Source organism: Macrotis lagotis, chromosome 5 (assembly GCF_037893015.1).
Source record: "Macrotis lagotis isolate mMagLag1 chromosome 5, bilby.v1.9.chrom.fasta, whole genome shotgun sequence".
In the NCBI taxonomy this organism is placed as follows: Eukaryota; Metazoa; Chordata; class Mammalia; order Peramelemorphia; family Peramelidae; genus Macrotis; species Macrotis lagotis.
In genome coordinates, this window is record NC_133662.1 from 147,434,133 (window position 1) to 147,449,527 (window position 15,395).

The 15,395-nt window shown below is 31.6% G+C and overlaps 1 protein-coding gene across 1 annotated transcript in view; it reads left to right on the forward strand.

The window, feature by feature from the left end:
• Positions 1 to 15,395, forward strand: part of PEX7 (peroxisomal biogenesis factor 7) — a 96,250-nt gene that overhangs the window by 26,447 nt on the left and 54,408 nt on the right. Inside the window, exon 6 of the mRNA XM_074187673.1 lies at positions 14,870 to 14,976. Coding sequence (XP_074043774.1) covers positions 14,870 to 14,976 — 107 coding nt within the window. The remainder of the gene's footprint in view (positions 1 to 14,869; positions 14,977 to 15,395) is intronic.

The following is a 15,395-nucleotide window of genomic DNA, read 5'->3' on the forward strand; positions in this document are numbered from 1 at the left end:
CCCCAAATTAATTTACTTATTCAGTGCCATACCAATCAACCTACCAAAAATTATTTTACAGAACTAGAAAAAATAATAACAAAATCAATCTGGAGCAACAAAAGGTCAAAGAAACTAATAAATGGAAAGGAAGGTGGCCTAGCTATACCAAATCTAATTATAATATAAAGTGTCAGTCATCAAAATTCTCTGGTACTGGCTAAGAAATAGAGTAATGGATCAGAGGATTAGACTAAGTACAGAAGAAACAGTAGGAAATGACTACAGTACTCTATTGTTTGATAAACCCCAAACCATAATTTCTGGAATAAGAACTCGCTATATGACAAAAACTGCTGGGAGAAAAGGAAAATAAATGGCAAAAACTGGCATAGACTCATGTCTCACACCCTATACCAAAATAAGTTCCAAATGGGTACAGGATTTAAGCAAAAGAGAACAAGAAATATTTTTATTTGTGAGATCTATGGAAAGGAGAGAAGTTTATGACCAAACAAGAATTAGAGGATATTGTAAATTGCAAAGTGAATGATTTTGTACTATATTAAATTAAAAAATTTTGCACAAATAGCCAGTGTGGCCAAGATTAGAAGGAATGAAGAAAGCTGGGAAACCATTTTCAGTTAATCAAGGACTCATTTCTGAAATATATAGAAAATTGAATCAAGTTTATAAGATTTATTCCCTAATTGATAAATGGTCAAAGGATATGAATAGGCAGTTAAGAAATGAAAGCTTCTTATAGTCATATGAAAAATTTCTCCAAATCACTATTGATAAGAGAAATGCAAATTAAAACAACTCTGAGATGCCACCTCACAGATTGGCTAAGATGACAAAAAAGAAAAATGATCAATGTTGAAGAGGATGTGTGAAGATTGAGACACTAATACATTGTTGGTGGAGTTGTGAACTGATTCAGTCATTTTGAAAAGCAATTTGGAACTGAACCCAAAGGACAATTAAATACCAATACTAAATCTGTATCCCAAAGAGATCATAAAAACTGAAAAAAGTCTTACATGTTTAAAAATATTTATGGCAGCTTTTTTTATAAATGGCAAAAGAATTGGAAATTGAGGGGATGCCCAGCAGTTGAGAAATGACTAAACAAGTTATTACATATTAATGTTATGAAATGTTAGTGCTCTGTAAGAAATTATGAGAGGCTGAACTTAACAGAAGCATGGGAAGACTTACATGAACTGATGCCGAGTGAAGTGAGCAGACCCCAGAGAACATTGTGTATGTTTGCTACAACACTATTTGACACAAACTGCTGGGAAATCTGGAAAATATATGGCAAAAACTAGGCATACACTTACATTTCACACCCTATACCAAAATAAGTTCAAAATGGGTACAGGTTTTAAACTTATAGAGTAATGAAGAGAACTTTCAACTATGATGGATGCAGCTCTTCTCAATAGTTCAGTGATCAAGGATGATTCTGAGAATCCTACTAAGAAAATGCCATCCACATCCAGAGAATAAACTGGATTCTGAATGCAGAGCAAGGCATACTTTGTACACTTAAAAAAAATAAATTCTCTTATATTTTCCTTTTTTTCTCATGATTCCCCCCCCTTAATTCTAATTCCTCTTTCACAGTTTGACTAATATGAAAATTCTCTTAATTTTTTCTTTTTTTCTCATAGTTTTTCCTCTTAATCAAATTTCTTTTTTACAGCATGACTAATAATATGAAATATGAAATAATATGAAACACGAGAGTAGTGTACAAATTTACCGGCTTATTCACTGTCATGGGGAGGGGACAGGGAAGAGAGGATGGTAGGAAAATGTGGACCTCTTAAACTTATAAATGGACAAATGCTGAAAACTAACCTCTGCATGTGATTGGAAAAATTAAATAAAATTATAATAAGGTTAAAAAATAAAGAGTTCTATCATAGTTGATTCTGTTTTTTTTTTTTTGGTCATAATCTGACTTGGAGTGTGTAAGAAATTATCACTGGCTATATGATTTTTAAAAAAATCATTAGAAAATTTGTTTATATAATGATTGCCTTGAAGTAATGATATTCTTTATGTGGTTAACAAATATTGAAATATTTGATAAAATCTAAAACTTTTCTTTTTTAACATAACTAATGGCATCTGTCCCTTAACCACTATCCTTTTCTGTACTTTCTTTTTGCAACTCCTTCATTAAAATAGTGACAGAAGAAAAAGTGTATGTTTTGATTGAAGTAAAAGAATTGAGAGAATTAGAGATTGTCAGAATTAAAAGAGATCTGAAAATATATTTTTATACATCTTTATTTTTATGGCATTTAAGGCCTTCATTTTTTATTTTCTCTACTGTAGCAATTTTCCTTAGACATATAATGGCAGGGTGGATAACTGGAAGGTATGGGATTGAAAATGTGTTCTGCTTTAGGGAAGAGAAATTTATCTTCAAGATAGCTGATCCCTTGATAATTTACTTTAGTTTGATAAAATAGTTGCTTCATTATCCTCAGGAAACAACAATTATTATTACTCCTCTCAGCTTCCTCTGACACCTATTGGATAACAGCTAGATAGTGAATATCAGTGATAGAGGATTGGCCCTTAAGTCAAGAGGAGCTGAATTCAAATCCAACCTCAGATTCTTACTGTGTGAGCTTGGGCAAGTCACTTAATCCTGATTGCCTCATATCCAGGGCCATCCCCATTCATCCTGATTCCCATCTGGCCACTGAATTCAGGTGACTCCAGAGGAGAAGGTGGGCTAATGACTTAACACAGTATTCTCTCACTTAAATCCAATTCATGTACTTGTCATGGCATCACCTCCCTGATGTCTCATGGTTTTCTTTGGAAATGAAGGGCAAACATCATCAGCATCTTCATCTTTTGACCCCTACTGGAGTCTGTTTTATAAAAAGGTTCTTAGAATGTTTACCTTAGGCAAATGCTGGAAAAACCTTATACTTATTACTTAACTTAAATTTTGCTTTTTTGCTTTCTCTTCACTTTCATATTCTTTTACTCTTTAATCTTTTGATGTAGACCAGAAATATCTTTTGCTTCTTGAGATGGTTATTCTTCCTTTCATTTACCTTAAGCCTATGCTTGTTCTTTCAAGGAACACTTCCTTCTCTTTGATAAAAAGATTTTTTAAGGGGATCTTATCATTTCACTTTTCTTTGCATTTTTTAATATGTGTAACAGTTCTTTGGCAGCAGCAAAAAGACAAACATTATGTACTCTGCACAGATTACTGCAAAATTCCCTTGCTGTCTATGAATCCTAGAATGAATCTTCTCTCATTCTTGTGGCCAATTCTCTTGACAAACTGCTGAGCATACTACCTGCTTGTTAAGTCTTTTTTTTTAAACTTTCTCAGGGCTTTGTTGCTAGGTTTTCCTGAGTAGATGAACTTGCTCAATAGGTTTTAGTAATTAGAAGTTCCCTGCCCTCTTCCTAAATACACTTCTATACCAGGTAGTCATCTAGATTATGCTCAATTACTTCTAGTAATGTGAAACTCGGTAATTCTAAAAATATACATTCCAATTTGACAGCTCTAGCTTGTTGCAAAGTTCTTTTTAATTTTTTTTATCCTGAAACTTGGTAAACATAAACAAACATGGACATGAAAACCAGCATTGATATTTACATAAATTTTGTATTTCTTTTCAAAATTATTATAGTAAATTCAAAAATTTCAAAACCACCCTGCTTACCTTTGTCTTCTTCTCATTCTCTAATTCAGTTATTATTACAACGAATTTCTCCACAATTTGGGGGGAGCTTGTGTTTAATAGCATTGTTATTTTCTCTACCCCAGGTCTCCTCTCTTCCCCTTAAAAAAACCAACAACAAAAAAAACCAAACCTTATAACACATATAACACCAAAACAAGTTAACACTTTGGCTATGTTCAAAAATACATGTCTTAATCAGTGTAAAGTCTTCCTACCTCTTTGTTAAATGATTGTTAGCAAGCTTCATTATTGTTCTCAGGAGTTATGATTAGTTATTGTATTATTTGAAGTTCTTAAGGGTTACAAAGTTGTTTTGTCTTTACAATGTTGGGAAGGAGTTAATTCTTTATTATTTTTTAAAATATCCCATTAGTTTTGATAAATTCACTCTTCAACAGTTTGTCTCCCTCGATTTCTCTGATTTTTTTTGTCAGTTCTTATGATGTAATAATATTCCATTTTATTCACACAGGATAGAGTTAAGGGACTGGAGTATAATTTATTATGCTTTAGCTGAAGGAAAGAAAGCAGGGGCATCATTCATAATCTCAGACAAAGCAAAGACAAAAACGGATTTAATTAAAAGAGATAAGGGGGGTGGCGACGAAGTCATATCAGTATTAAACATATGCTCCAAATGGTTTGACATCTACATTTTTTGAAGAAGTTGTATAAGTTACTGGAGGAAATAAACAGTAAAACTATGCTAGTGGGAGACCTCAATTTTCCTTTCTTAGAACTAGATATAAATATAACAAAAATAAATAAGAAATAAATTACGGAGTTAAATAGAATTCTGGAAAAGATAGTTATTATAGATCTCTGGAGAAAATTGAATGATGATAGAAAGGAATTAGAATAGGCAGTGAGAAAACAAAACTATTACTCCTTGCAGTTGGAAAATGCCTAGAGAATCAACTGAAAGACTACTTGAAATTATTGGCAATTTTAACAAAGTTGCAGGATGCACAAAACCCACATAAATCACCAGCTTTTCTATATTTTACCAGTAAAGTCCAGCAATGGAAGATAGAGAAAATCCATTTAAAATAATTGTAGACAACATGAAATGCTTGGGATTCTACCTGCCAAAACAAACCAAGAACTATATGAAGACAACTATAAAATGCTTTTCATATTAAAAAAGACAAATCTACACAATTGGGAGAATATTGTTTACTTGTACATCAAGCAATATAATAAAACTGACTATTCTACCTAAATTCATCTATTTATTATCAAAAATATTTTATACAAGAAAAACTAATAAAATTAATCTAGAAAAACAAAAGCTCAAGAATATCAAGGGAATTAATGGAAAAAAATTACAAAATGGCATACCAGATTTCAAATTATATTATAAAGTGGTAATCATCAAAACAGTCTTCTACTGTGATGTAACAATGAAATATACTAGGTACAAATTACATTGTATTTGCATTGTAATGAATGACCATAGTTATTTAGTATATAAGTTCAAATATCTAAGTTTTTGGAACAAAAACTCAATATTTGACAGAAACTGCTGGGAAAACAAAAAAAAAAAATACAGTAGAAACCAGGTATAGACCAACATCTCATAGTTTATACCAAGATAAGGTCAAAATGAGTCCATGATTTACACATAAAATGTGATACCATAAATTAATCAAGAGAACCTGGAATAGTTTATACATCAGATTTAAGCATAAGGGAAGAATTTAGGACCAAAGAAAATACAGAGAGCATTACAAAATGTAAAATAGATAATTTCAATTATATAAAATTTAAAAGTTTTTTACAAACAAAACCAATACAACCAAATTTAAAAGGAAAGTAGAAAACTGGGGGGTGGATTTTGCAACAGTGATATCTGATAAAGATATCATATCTCAAATATATAAAGAATTGAAGCAAATTCATAAAAATACAAGTCACTCCCCAATTGATAAACGGTCAGAGATCATCAACAGATAGGTTTCAGACAGAGAAATTAAAGTTATCTATAATCATATGAAAAATGCTCTAAATCACTATTGATAAGAAAAATGCAAAAAAACCTCTTAAGATAATACCTCACACCTATATGACAAAATAAATAATGCTAGATATTGGAGGGGATGTGGGAAGACTGGGACACTGACCTGGTTGGGGAGTTGTGAACTGATTCAACCATGCTGAAGGGCAATTTGAAACTGTGTCCAAAGGACAATAAAACTATGCACACCTTTTGATCCAGAAATACTATTACTAGTATCCTAAAAACATCCACAAAAAGGAAAAAAAGGAGACCTATTTGTAAAAAATTGTAACAGTTCTTTTTGTGGTGGCTAAGAATTGGGAAAAAAGAGATCCATCAATTGGGGAGTGACTAAACAAGCTGTGGTACATGTATTGGAATTTTATTCTATAAAAACAAGATAAGATGATTTCAGAAAAATCTGAAAAGTCTTACCTTTGCTTAGTGGATACAAAAGCAAATATTCAATAGCAAATGTTCACACAATAGCAAATGTTCATTCAATCAAATAGTGAATGACTTAGCTATTCTCAGCAATAAACTGACAATACTGAAGGACTAATGATGAAGCATACTATCCGCTTTCAGAAAAAGAACTGATAGTATTTGAATATAGACTTAAGCATACTATTTTCCACTTTTTTCATTTTCCTTTATTTGAGTTGTACAAAATGACTAATATATAAATGTTTAATGTAATTGCACATGTATGACTTAAATCTTATTGCTTACTATCTTGGGAAAGGGTAAGGAATAGAGGGAGAGACAGAATTTGGAAGTCAGTGCTTTAATTTCTCAAATATCACAATTGTCAATATCTCAAATGATATATTGTCAGTATCTTAAAATGAAACATAATACTTAAGATATCTGACCAGTAGAGAAACTGGAAAAAATATATTTTTATTAATTCATTTATTGAGAAAAGTAGCAGCTTTATTATGAAATGTCCATCTCTTGACCAGTAAGCTACCCTAATTCAGGTCTAACCCAAAGAAAAGAGTCCTGTATTTTTATTCAAATGATACATCCTTGGTTTTTGTAATTTGGAAAGTCATAGACAGTAAGTTGTAGAGTACATAACAACGTTTGGAGATGAGAAGTATAGAGATGAAGTCAGATACTTTCTTGGGCACTTTGAAGATATATAAAAAGGATAGCATTTTTTTATCTCCTCATGGGACTTGTTCTCCTTAGTTCAAGAGACCAGAACTGGGAGAAAATGGTGAAAATTGCAAAGTGACAAATTTAGACTTGATATTTGGAAAATGTAACAAGTAAAACTCTCCAAGAGGGAAATGGATTCCTTTGGTAGGGAGGGGTCTATTCCTTTTCACTTGAGGACTTAAGACAAAAACCTGGATATACTTGTCAGTTATATTATAGAGAGGAATTATTTTTAGGTATAGTTTGACTAGGTGGCCACTAAAGTTATTTTCTATCTCTGAACTTAAATGGTTCTGTGAAATATTCAAAGGGAAGAAGTCCTGTCATGAAAAAATAAAGGAATGAAAGATCATGAATATCACATCTTGAAAACTGACAGCAAAGGAAAGTTGTTGCTGAAAAGTGGAGTAATTTGGAAAACATCTTGCATTCAAATTTTTGGTGATTAGTTATTGACTAAGAGACCAAGACCAAACTGGAATATTTTGTTGTTCTTGAGTATGTCTTTGTGATACTATATTATAAAATAGAACTCAAATATTACTTAACTCTAGACACTAGCATCAGTGCAGAATTCATATTCTTTAAAAAATGAAAAAGAAAATATATTGAATAAAAATAAATGATAAATATAAACAATCTTTTGAGTCATGAAACTATATCGTTTTATAAACTATATAGTTTTATAAAGACTATATAAAGACTATATAATTTCACATATAAAATGCCTACAATTTCAGATGCTATTAGTTAAAGCTTATTCTGTTACAGGAAAAAAGTCAACAGTATATTTATTACTGGCATTTCAATTAAATTAACTTATTTGGGGTCCAATAGACTTCTTCTTTTTAGATCATTTCACAGTATAACTGTAATGGTTCCTGATTGTACTCAATCTTCTTTTATTTACCTTTTACCTATCATTGTTATATCAATGGGGGTGTTTTTTTTAACAGCCTTCCTTTTAAATTTTTGGTTTACTGTGTATTTTAATACATTTAGTTTTGCTGTCTAGGGAGGCTGTGGTACTGATAAGATGGGAATTTGGGTGGGCACTGCATCATCACAAAAGTTTAATAAATAACTGGCAGACTATGACAGACCAGACATCTGGAAAATATGATTAAAGAAATGGCATAAATAAAAATGTCCTGTTGGCTAAATGGGTCTAGTGAGTCATTGAACCCATTTGGCCAGAAGGTCTTTTTCCTACCTGGAGAACTGAGATGATAATTAAGGTGCCAAATATGCTGAACAGAACCTACTGTAAAATAAATGTAAATCTTTTCATCCCACAGTCACCATTAGCCCTCCGCAGAACAAAAAGGTATCTTTTGCAGCTTCACTATGGGAAATGTTTCTTTTTGGATAATCACATACTTTTTATGTTTTTAAATTAATTAGAAGAAAGAAACTAAGGAATGGCTTATTTTTAAAATGTGCAATATAACATTAATAGAACAATATCAGTTCCATTATGATGTCACTAAAGAGAAATAATAAACCGTTTTTGCATTGTGGTTGAATCAGGGAAGTTTAGGAGAGCAATCACTTTTCAGATTCTAAAATATAATAGATGTAAAATTGTGTTATGATATGATCCTTTAAATCATTAAAGCACTCATTATATTTAATGTTGAGAGTGGATATAAGCTCACTGTACACTAACCATAGTTAATTGGAGTATGTTAAATTTTTCTTAATTGATAAGGAGAGGTAGCATAGCATATTGAATAAAAGGCTGAACTTTTAGTGAGGAAGACTTGGGTTCAGATCCTCTCCTCCAGACACTTGTGTGACATAGGACAAGTTAGTGAAACTTTCTTGGTCCTAGCTTTCCTACTTTTAAAATGGACAAAAAATACACTTAGCCATAGTATTATTGTGAAGATCAAGTGAGATGATGTAAATAAAGTGCTTTGCATATTTTAAAGAGGTTTATATAAATTAAGAACTTTTTCTTATTATCGTGGAAAAAATAAATTTCTAATGCATTGATCATCTTTTATTTAACATACTAATGCTATATCTAGTTTATATCATTATTTTGAATGCTGGCACTCTAGGAAGACATTTTAACTAAGGATGGATCTATTAACAATAAAGATACTAACTATTAATTGTCCTCTTTCTAATAGCTTTATTCACAATGGACATACTTTCGGCCTTGAATTTCAGTTCTATAACTGCTAGAACATTTTTGTGGTTTTGCCCCAGCATAACTCATGTAGGAAGCCTGAAACGGATGTCTAATTTTACAAGCTGTCAGATTACATGAAGAATGAAAAGAGTTCTCAATTTCTTTGTATGCTTGCCAGATCTGTAGAGGATTTGTATTGCATTTGCTGATTTCAACTCATTTTATGACCTTTGTACTACATAGTCTTCACTAATAAAATAGTTTAAAATTTTTACTTATAAAATATTAAAAAATAGAGGAAAACTTCATATGAAAGATGACTTTTTCAGCTGCATAACATTGGTAATTTATTTTTTCAAATATAGCAATGTCATTCCACAGTAAAAAGTTAAATTGTGGATGTTACAAATCTGAACTTAGTACTGAAAATAAAATCCAAATTGAATATATTACCAAACATGAGAAATAGAATTGTTTCCACATTTCATATTTCATCAAAAGGAATGCCAAATAGTTATTTGTACTTTAGTATTTTGCAGAATTTTGTCCAGTGCTTTGGAAATTGTGCCAGCATTATCATTGCTTTTGTCATTGAGAACTGTCAAAGCTGCCAATAAGCCAAAGATGCATATGGGCCTAGTTAACTCCAGTAAGACGAAGTTAGATAATGTATGATGAATTAACTCAAGCTAAGGTCCTTTGATGTTCTAAAGTGTTTTGGCAACAACATTAATAACCTTAAACATGATACAAATGTCATTTATTGTTATTAATATTACTTTCACTAATAACAAACATTTATTATTGTAGACTTGTGTAGGCCAAAAGGAAGAAGTCTGCATATCAGATAAAAATTACACTCAAATTATAGAATATCTACTATCTTGCAACAATTTATACTTTAATAATTTTTAGAGAAATTATTTGCTGGAGGGTGGGATTTAGTAATGACATACTTGCTGAAATTTTCATCATCATTTTATGCCTAGATTACTACAGTTGTCTTCAAGATGATTGATCTTCCCATCTATCTTCTATTGATCTTGTCTACTTTTACTAGACTGTTTGTTCAGAGACCACCATCATAATCAAAAGCTTACTTAGTGCTTGCTGTGTATGTGGAAACTGCTACACTTTGAATATAAAAGGTATATAAGAAAAAGTATAAAAGGAGACATAAGATATGATTCCGGTCTTCAAGGAAAAATAATGACATAAGCTAGGATATAATAAAGTCAAATAACCAGAACAAATATCAAGTTATAGATGATTTCTGAAGAAGTGACCAGCAGAGTATCTCATGGTTTCCCACTACATTCCCTTAACTTACATCCCCTAAGAATTTCCAAACCAAAATGTCTTTCTCCCTGGCCATTGTACTTCTATCCATGTCCTATTACACTATAAGCTCCCTAAGGTTAGGGACTGTCTTCATTCTGGACCTACATAACAGAATATTTCATTTATAATAAAAATTTTTTTTTCATTTATTTACTCACTCATTAAACAGTGTTCCAAAAGTCTTTTGGCAGTTTTAAGTTTCAATAACTTAATACTGCACAAAGACTTTTGGGACACTTTACCTATTTTGCATCTATCTCTTTTCCTTGAAAAAGCTAGTTCATTGCCTTATTAACTCTCATCTTAATTGGTCTCTCGCCTTCATCTGAATAACCATGTCAGTTTTCTGCTTTAGGAGCTTTGCCTCTCTACTGAAATACAAATTCCCTTGTTTGACTTTGTAAAGCTTTCACCAGTCTTATTCCTACACTCCCCAGTTTATTGCAGTATCTTATTTTTCATATAGCCCTTTATAGCCAAACTTATTTACTTGCTATTACCCACATATAACACTTGATTTTCTATGTCACTGCTTTTGAATAGAGTCTGCCCATGCCTAGAATGTACTTCCTCCTTACCTTTGCCTCAGAATCCCCAGCTTCATTCAGAGTTCAGCTCAAGCACCACCTCTTCCTCAAAGACTATTCTCATTTCCTTAGTTACTAATGAAATTACTTCAGGAATTAGGACTACAGGAAATTAGACTACATATATTATGTATATAGTTCATTATACTTCTTCCTCTCTATGTATCCCACCCCCCCAGTAGAGTATAACACCTTCAGTATAGGTACTATCACACTTAATAAGTGCTTGCTAAATTGAACTATTGAATTATATACTGGAGATACTGGTATTCAAAAATACTTGATGAATTTACCTTGATATATATATATATATATATATATATTGCTCTATTCATTAGCATTTTCCTCTTGTTAGAGAAATGTAAAATGTATACTATGCTTTGTGTTAATTTATGCAATTCAAAGTTTTTTCTTGCAAAGTTTTGTTTCAAAATTTCTTTGGATCTGTGATTTTTATAGACCCTTCATCATTACAGATTGAATTCTAAGTCTTTCATCTCGTGTGATTAATCCATTTCACTCCTTAAAGAATACACCTAGTGTATTTGAGGCCTTCTTTCCCTTTACGTTTCATGACTATTAGTGTATCATTTGAGCTATCTGTCTATCACTTTTGATATATTATGTTCCTTTTATGATGTCTCTTATATGTATTTGCACCTACTATATATAACTTGCTCCCTTTATAATATTTAATTACAGACCTACATAGCTAATGCATATAACATGTTATAGATATGAAGAGCTGTGCCTATTTGCAGCTGAACAGGAGGCTTCTTTTATCAACATTTAAGTGTTTTGGAGAAAAACTAATATTTGCTTACTTTATGTGAGATTTGAGAGGTTTCCAATATTTTTTAAAATTTTTTTATTTAAGGCAATGGGGGTCAAGTGACTTGCCCAGGGCCACATAGCTAGAGAATTATTAAGTGTCTGAGACTGGATTTGAACTCCTGACTCCAGGGTTGGTGCTTTATCTGCTGTGCTGCCTAGCTGCCCCAAGAGGTCCGATATTTTGTAAAAGTTGAATATTTCAGTGTTTGAGGTTGGTCTTCTCTTTACTGAGAAGTTTTTTGAGAAAAGGTAGCAGGTAGAAGTTATTTTAGTGAAATTCGGAGTGCAGTGTTGTTAAGTGAAGTTAATTTTTTTTCCTTTTTATGTATCTTATGAGATGTAAAAATTTCATGGTAAGAAAAGATAGTACACGCTACTGCTTGTAGTGGCTCAGTCAGATGAACTGTAGCTTTGAAAACTGTTTTGTTTTGATTTTTTTAATTTTTGCAAGGCAATGGGGTTAAGTGACTTGCCCAAGGTCACACAGCTAGGTAATTATTAAGTGTCTGAGACTGGATTTGAACTGAAGTCCTGATTCCAGGGCTGGTGCTCTATTCACTGTGTCACCTTGCTGCCCCCGAAAACTCAAGATTTTCTTTTTGAATTCTGTATTGGGGAATGGTTACAATCCCTTTCATGTTTACTAATAAAAATTGTTATCAAATTGAAATTGTTTTCGTTAAATCATACATTCTATTTGCTAAATGCTAACTCAGATTATATATGAGGATCAGAATAACCTCCAAGATACAGAGGTGTTAACAAGAGAGAAAAATCTTACTTATTTAGATATGCATTAAATGTGTGATGCTTATAAATATTTTGCATCAAGTTCTTCCATTTAATTTGCGCTCCTTGTGAAAAAGACTAGCATTTGCAGTTATAAAATGCTAAGGAGCAAAATCATATCCTATATACATAATAAGAAAGGAATACAGAAGACCAGACTTTGAGAAAAGTATTGAACAAGTTAAAGTTTGGTTGACTGGACCACAAATTCTGTTTTCTTTTTAAGTAAACACTATACTGATTTTTAAAATGAGTCCCTAAAAGGCAATCCAAATTGGACATTTCAGTGCTTTGAATAATTATTTTGATTTCATTACTTTAATATCTAGATTTGAAGATAAACCATGAAGCATTCTATAACTGTCAGCTAAAATAAGCTAAGTTCCTTCATTCTGTCTTGGTGACTTCTTTCTAAAGTCTTTTCCTTATCGCAAATGGTATATGTTCCATTGAGACTTGGTCCTTGATCAAATGCTTTTCAATTGAATTCTTTCTTGTGATATACTTATTACATGGTATTTATAGTGATTTGCTGAACTATTGTTTAAAAGCCATACGATTGAAAAAATATAAATGGAAAAATTTTCAAGTTTTTTAGTGATTGCTGAAACAACTCCATTTTATTTTATTTTATTATTTTATTTTATTTTATTTTATTATTTTATTTTATTTTTTGGCAAAGCATTTAGGGTTAAGTTGCCCAGGATCATTCCAAACCAATAAGTGTCAAGTTCTGAGGCTAGATTTGAACTCAAGTTCTTTGACTCCAAGCTTATACTCTACCTAATTGCCCCAACAACTATGTTTTAAAAGCATCTCTTTGTCATTTTTTTCTTTTAATATACTGACAGCATTGAGATTGTATCTTCAGCTAGTTCAGAACAGATAATTTTTTAGTTGGAAATTTTAAACCCTCTAAACCACACAATTACTAGACTTAAGTTAAAGCTGTACCAATGTTAAGTATTCTGCCTTTAGCCATGCTGCTTCTCATTTATCTTTTCAAATGATTAGTACTGCAATTTTTAATGTTGTTACTGAAAGCTTTGTCTAGCATTGATTGTAAAGTTCTTGAATCACATTATTTATGGGGATGAGGATAACTTTTAATCATTTGGAGTTTATTGCCTTGAATTGAGAATTGTAGTGGAAAAAATATTAGGGTGTGTATTTTATTATATCTTTAATGTGACAGTTTTCAAGTTTGAATCCAGTGCAATCTACAATTAAATTTTTCTTGTGTGACTAGCTCAGCAATCAGCAAGAATACAATACTTAATTATGTTCTCATTAAATATTAAATATATTAGTGTTGGGAACTTAAGTAATACCCATGGTGAGTATTTGGTATATGGTATCTCCTCCAAGTTACTGTTATATTTGAGACAGAATGTCTGTGGTAGGGAAGGATTTGTTGTGAATGAATGAATGAAACCTTCATTAAGCACTTACTCTAGGCAAAGCATTGTGGTGAAAGACCCAAAACTTTATCTTCCTATCTGTGTAACTGTTAACTTTTCTGAATTTCAGTTTCCTCTTCTGTAATTCTATCTCTATACTGCCTACCTCAAAGAGTTATTGTAAGAATCAAGTGAGGTAATCGATATGATGTTTTATAAACTCTGAGGCATTCTATAACTGTCAGCTAATGGAATAAGCCAAATTCCTTCATTCTGTCTTGGTGACTTCCTTTTGAAGTTAGTTAGCATTTTGTCTTCCCACTGTTGAGCAGAATAAAAAAATCTTTGTAGGAATATTGAATCATTGCTTTAAAACTGTGTAATCTTACATTTTATAAGAAAAAAATGTTGCATTGCCAAACATCATTTGCTTGTACTAGCACTTAAAAAGATGTTCAGGATACATATTTTAGATGAATGGATCAGGAAGGTCATAACCAAGATTTTATTTCTCAGAAAAATATCATCTTTTGGGGCTCAAAAATTTGCACAGTCCAGACTTGGGAGGCAGAGTTTGGAGATTCTCAATGCCTTTTGTATTTCCCTAGGGGAAAAACTTCTCTTATAGATTCAATCATTATCATTATTCAGTTTGACTTAATTCTGGTTCTATTTTCTTGACCATAATAGATCTAAAACCATTTAGGTGCATTTGTTTTTATATATTAAGGAGATAATTCACTGAAGAGGAAAAAAACAATTATAGTAAATCAAGACAGATTTGAAATGATTATCATTGACAAATGTTGATGAGTATCTATTGAGTCCGTAATACTTAACTGAGTGGTGAACCCTTTATTGTAATGAAAAGTAATTAATTCTCTATTGTTTTCCAGGGGATCAGACTCTAAGAGTTTGGGATATGAGGACATCAGGAGTCAAAATTGTGATTCCAGCTCATCAAGCAGAAATTTTGACATGTGATTGGTGCAAATACAATGAGGTACAATATGCTAAACCATGTGAACTTTTCCTAATAGAGCAACCTTTATTTTTTAAAAATAATTTTTATCTGTATCTTTTGCATTTTTAATGCCTTCATTTACAAATTTCTCTCTCCCCCTCACCTACCCAAAATGTCATCTCCCTTTTCAAAGAATAACTGGAGAGTGAGTTTTTAAAAAGCCAGTTTGGTAAAATTAACATATCAACTGAATCTGACAGTATATGCAACATTTTGCTCCCACAGTCTCCCCACCTCTGCAAAGAAGAGAGGATAGCACATTTTATCATCTCTTTGAGGATAACCTTAGTTGTTATAATTATACAGCATTCTGAGTTTTGTTGTTCTTGGTGGTGGTGTAGATGCTATTTCCATTTTCATTGTTATTTACCTTACATATTTTTATTTCCAGTTCTTTG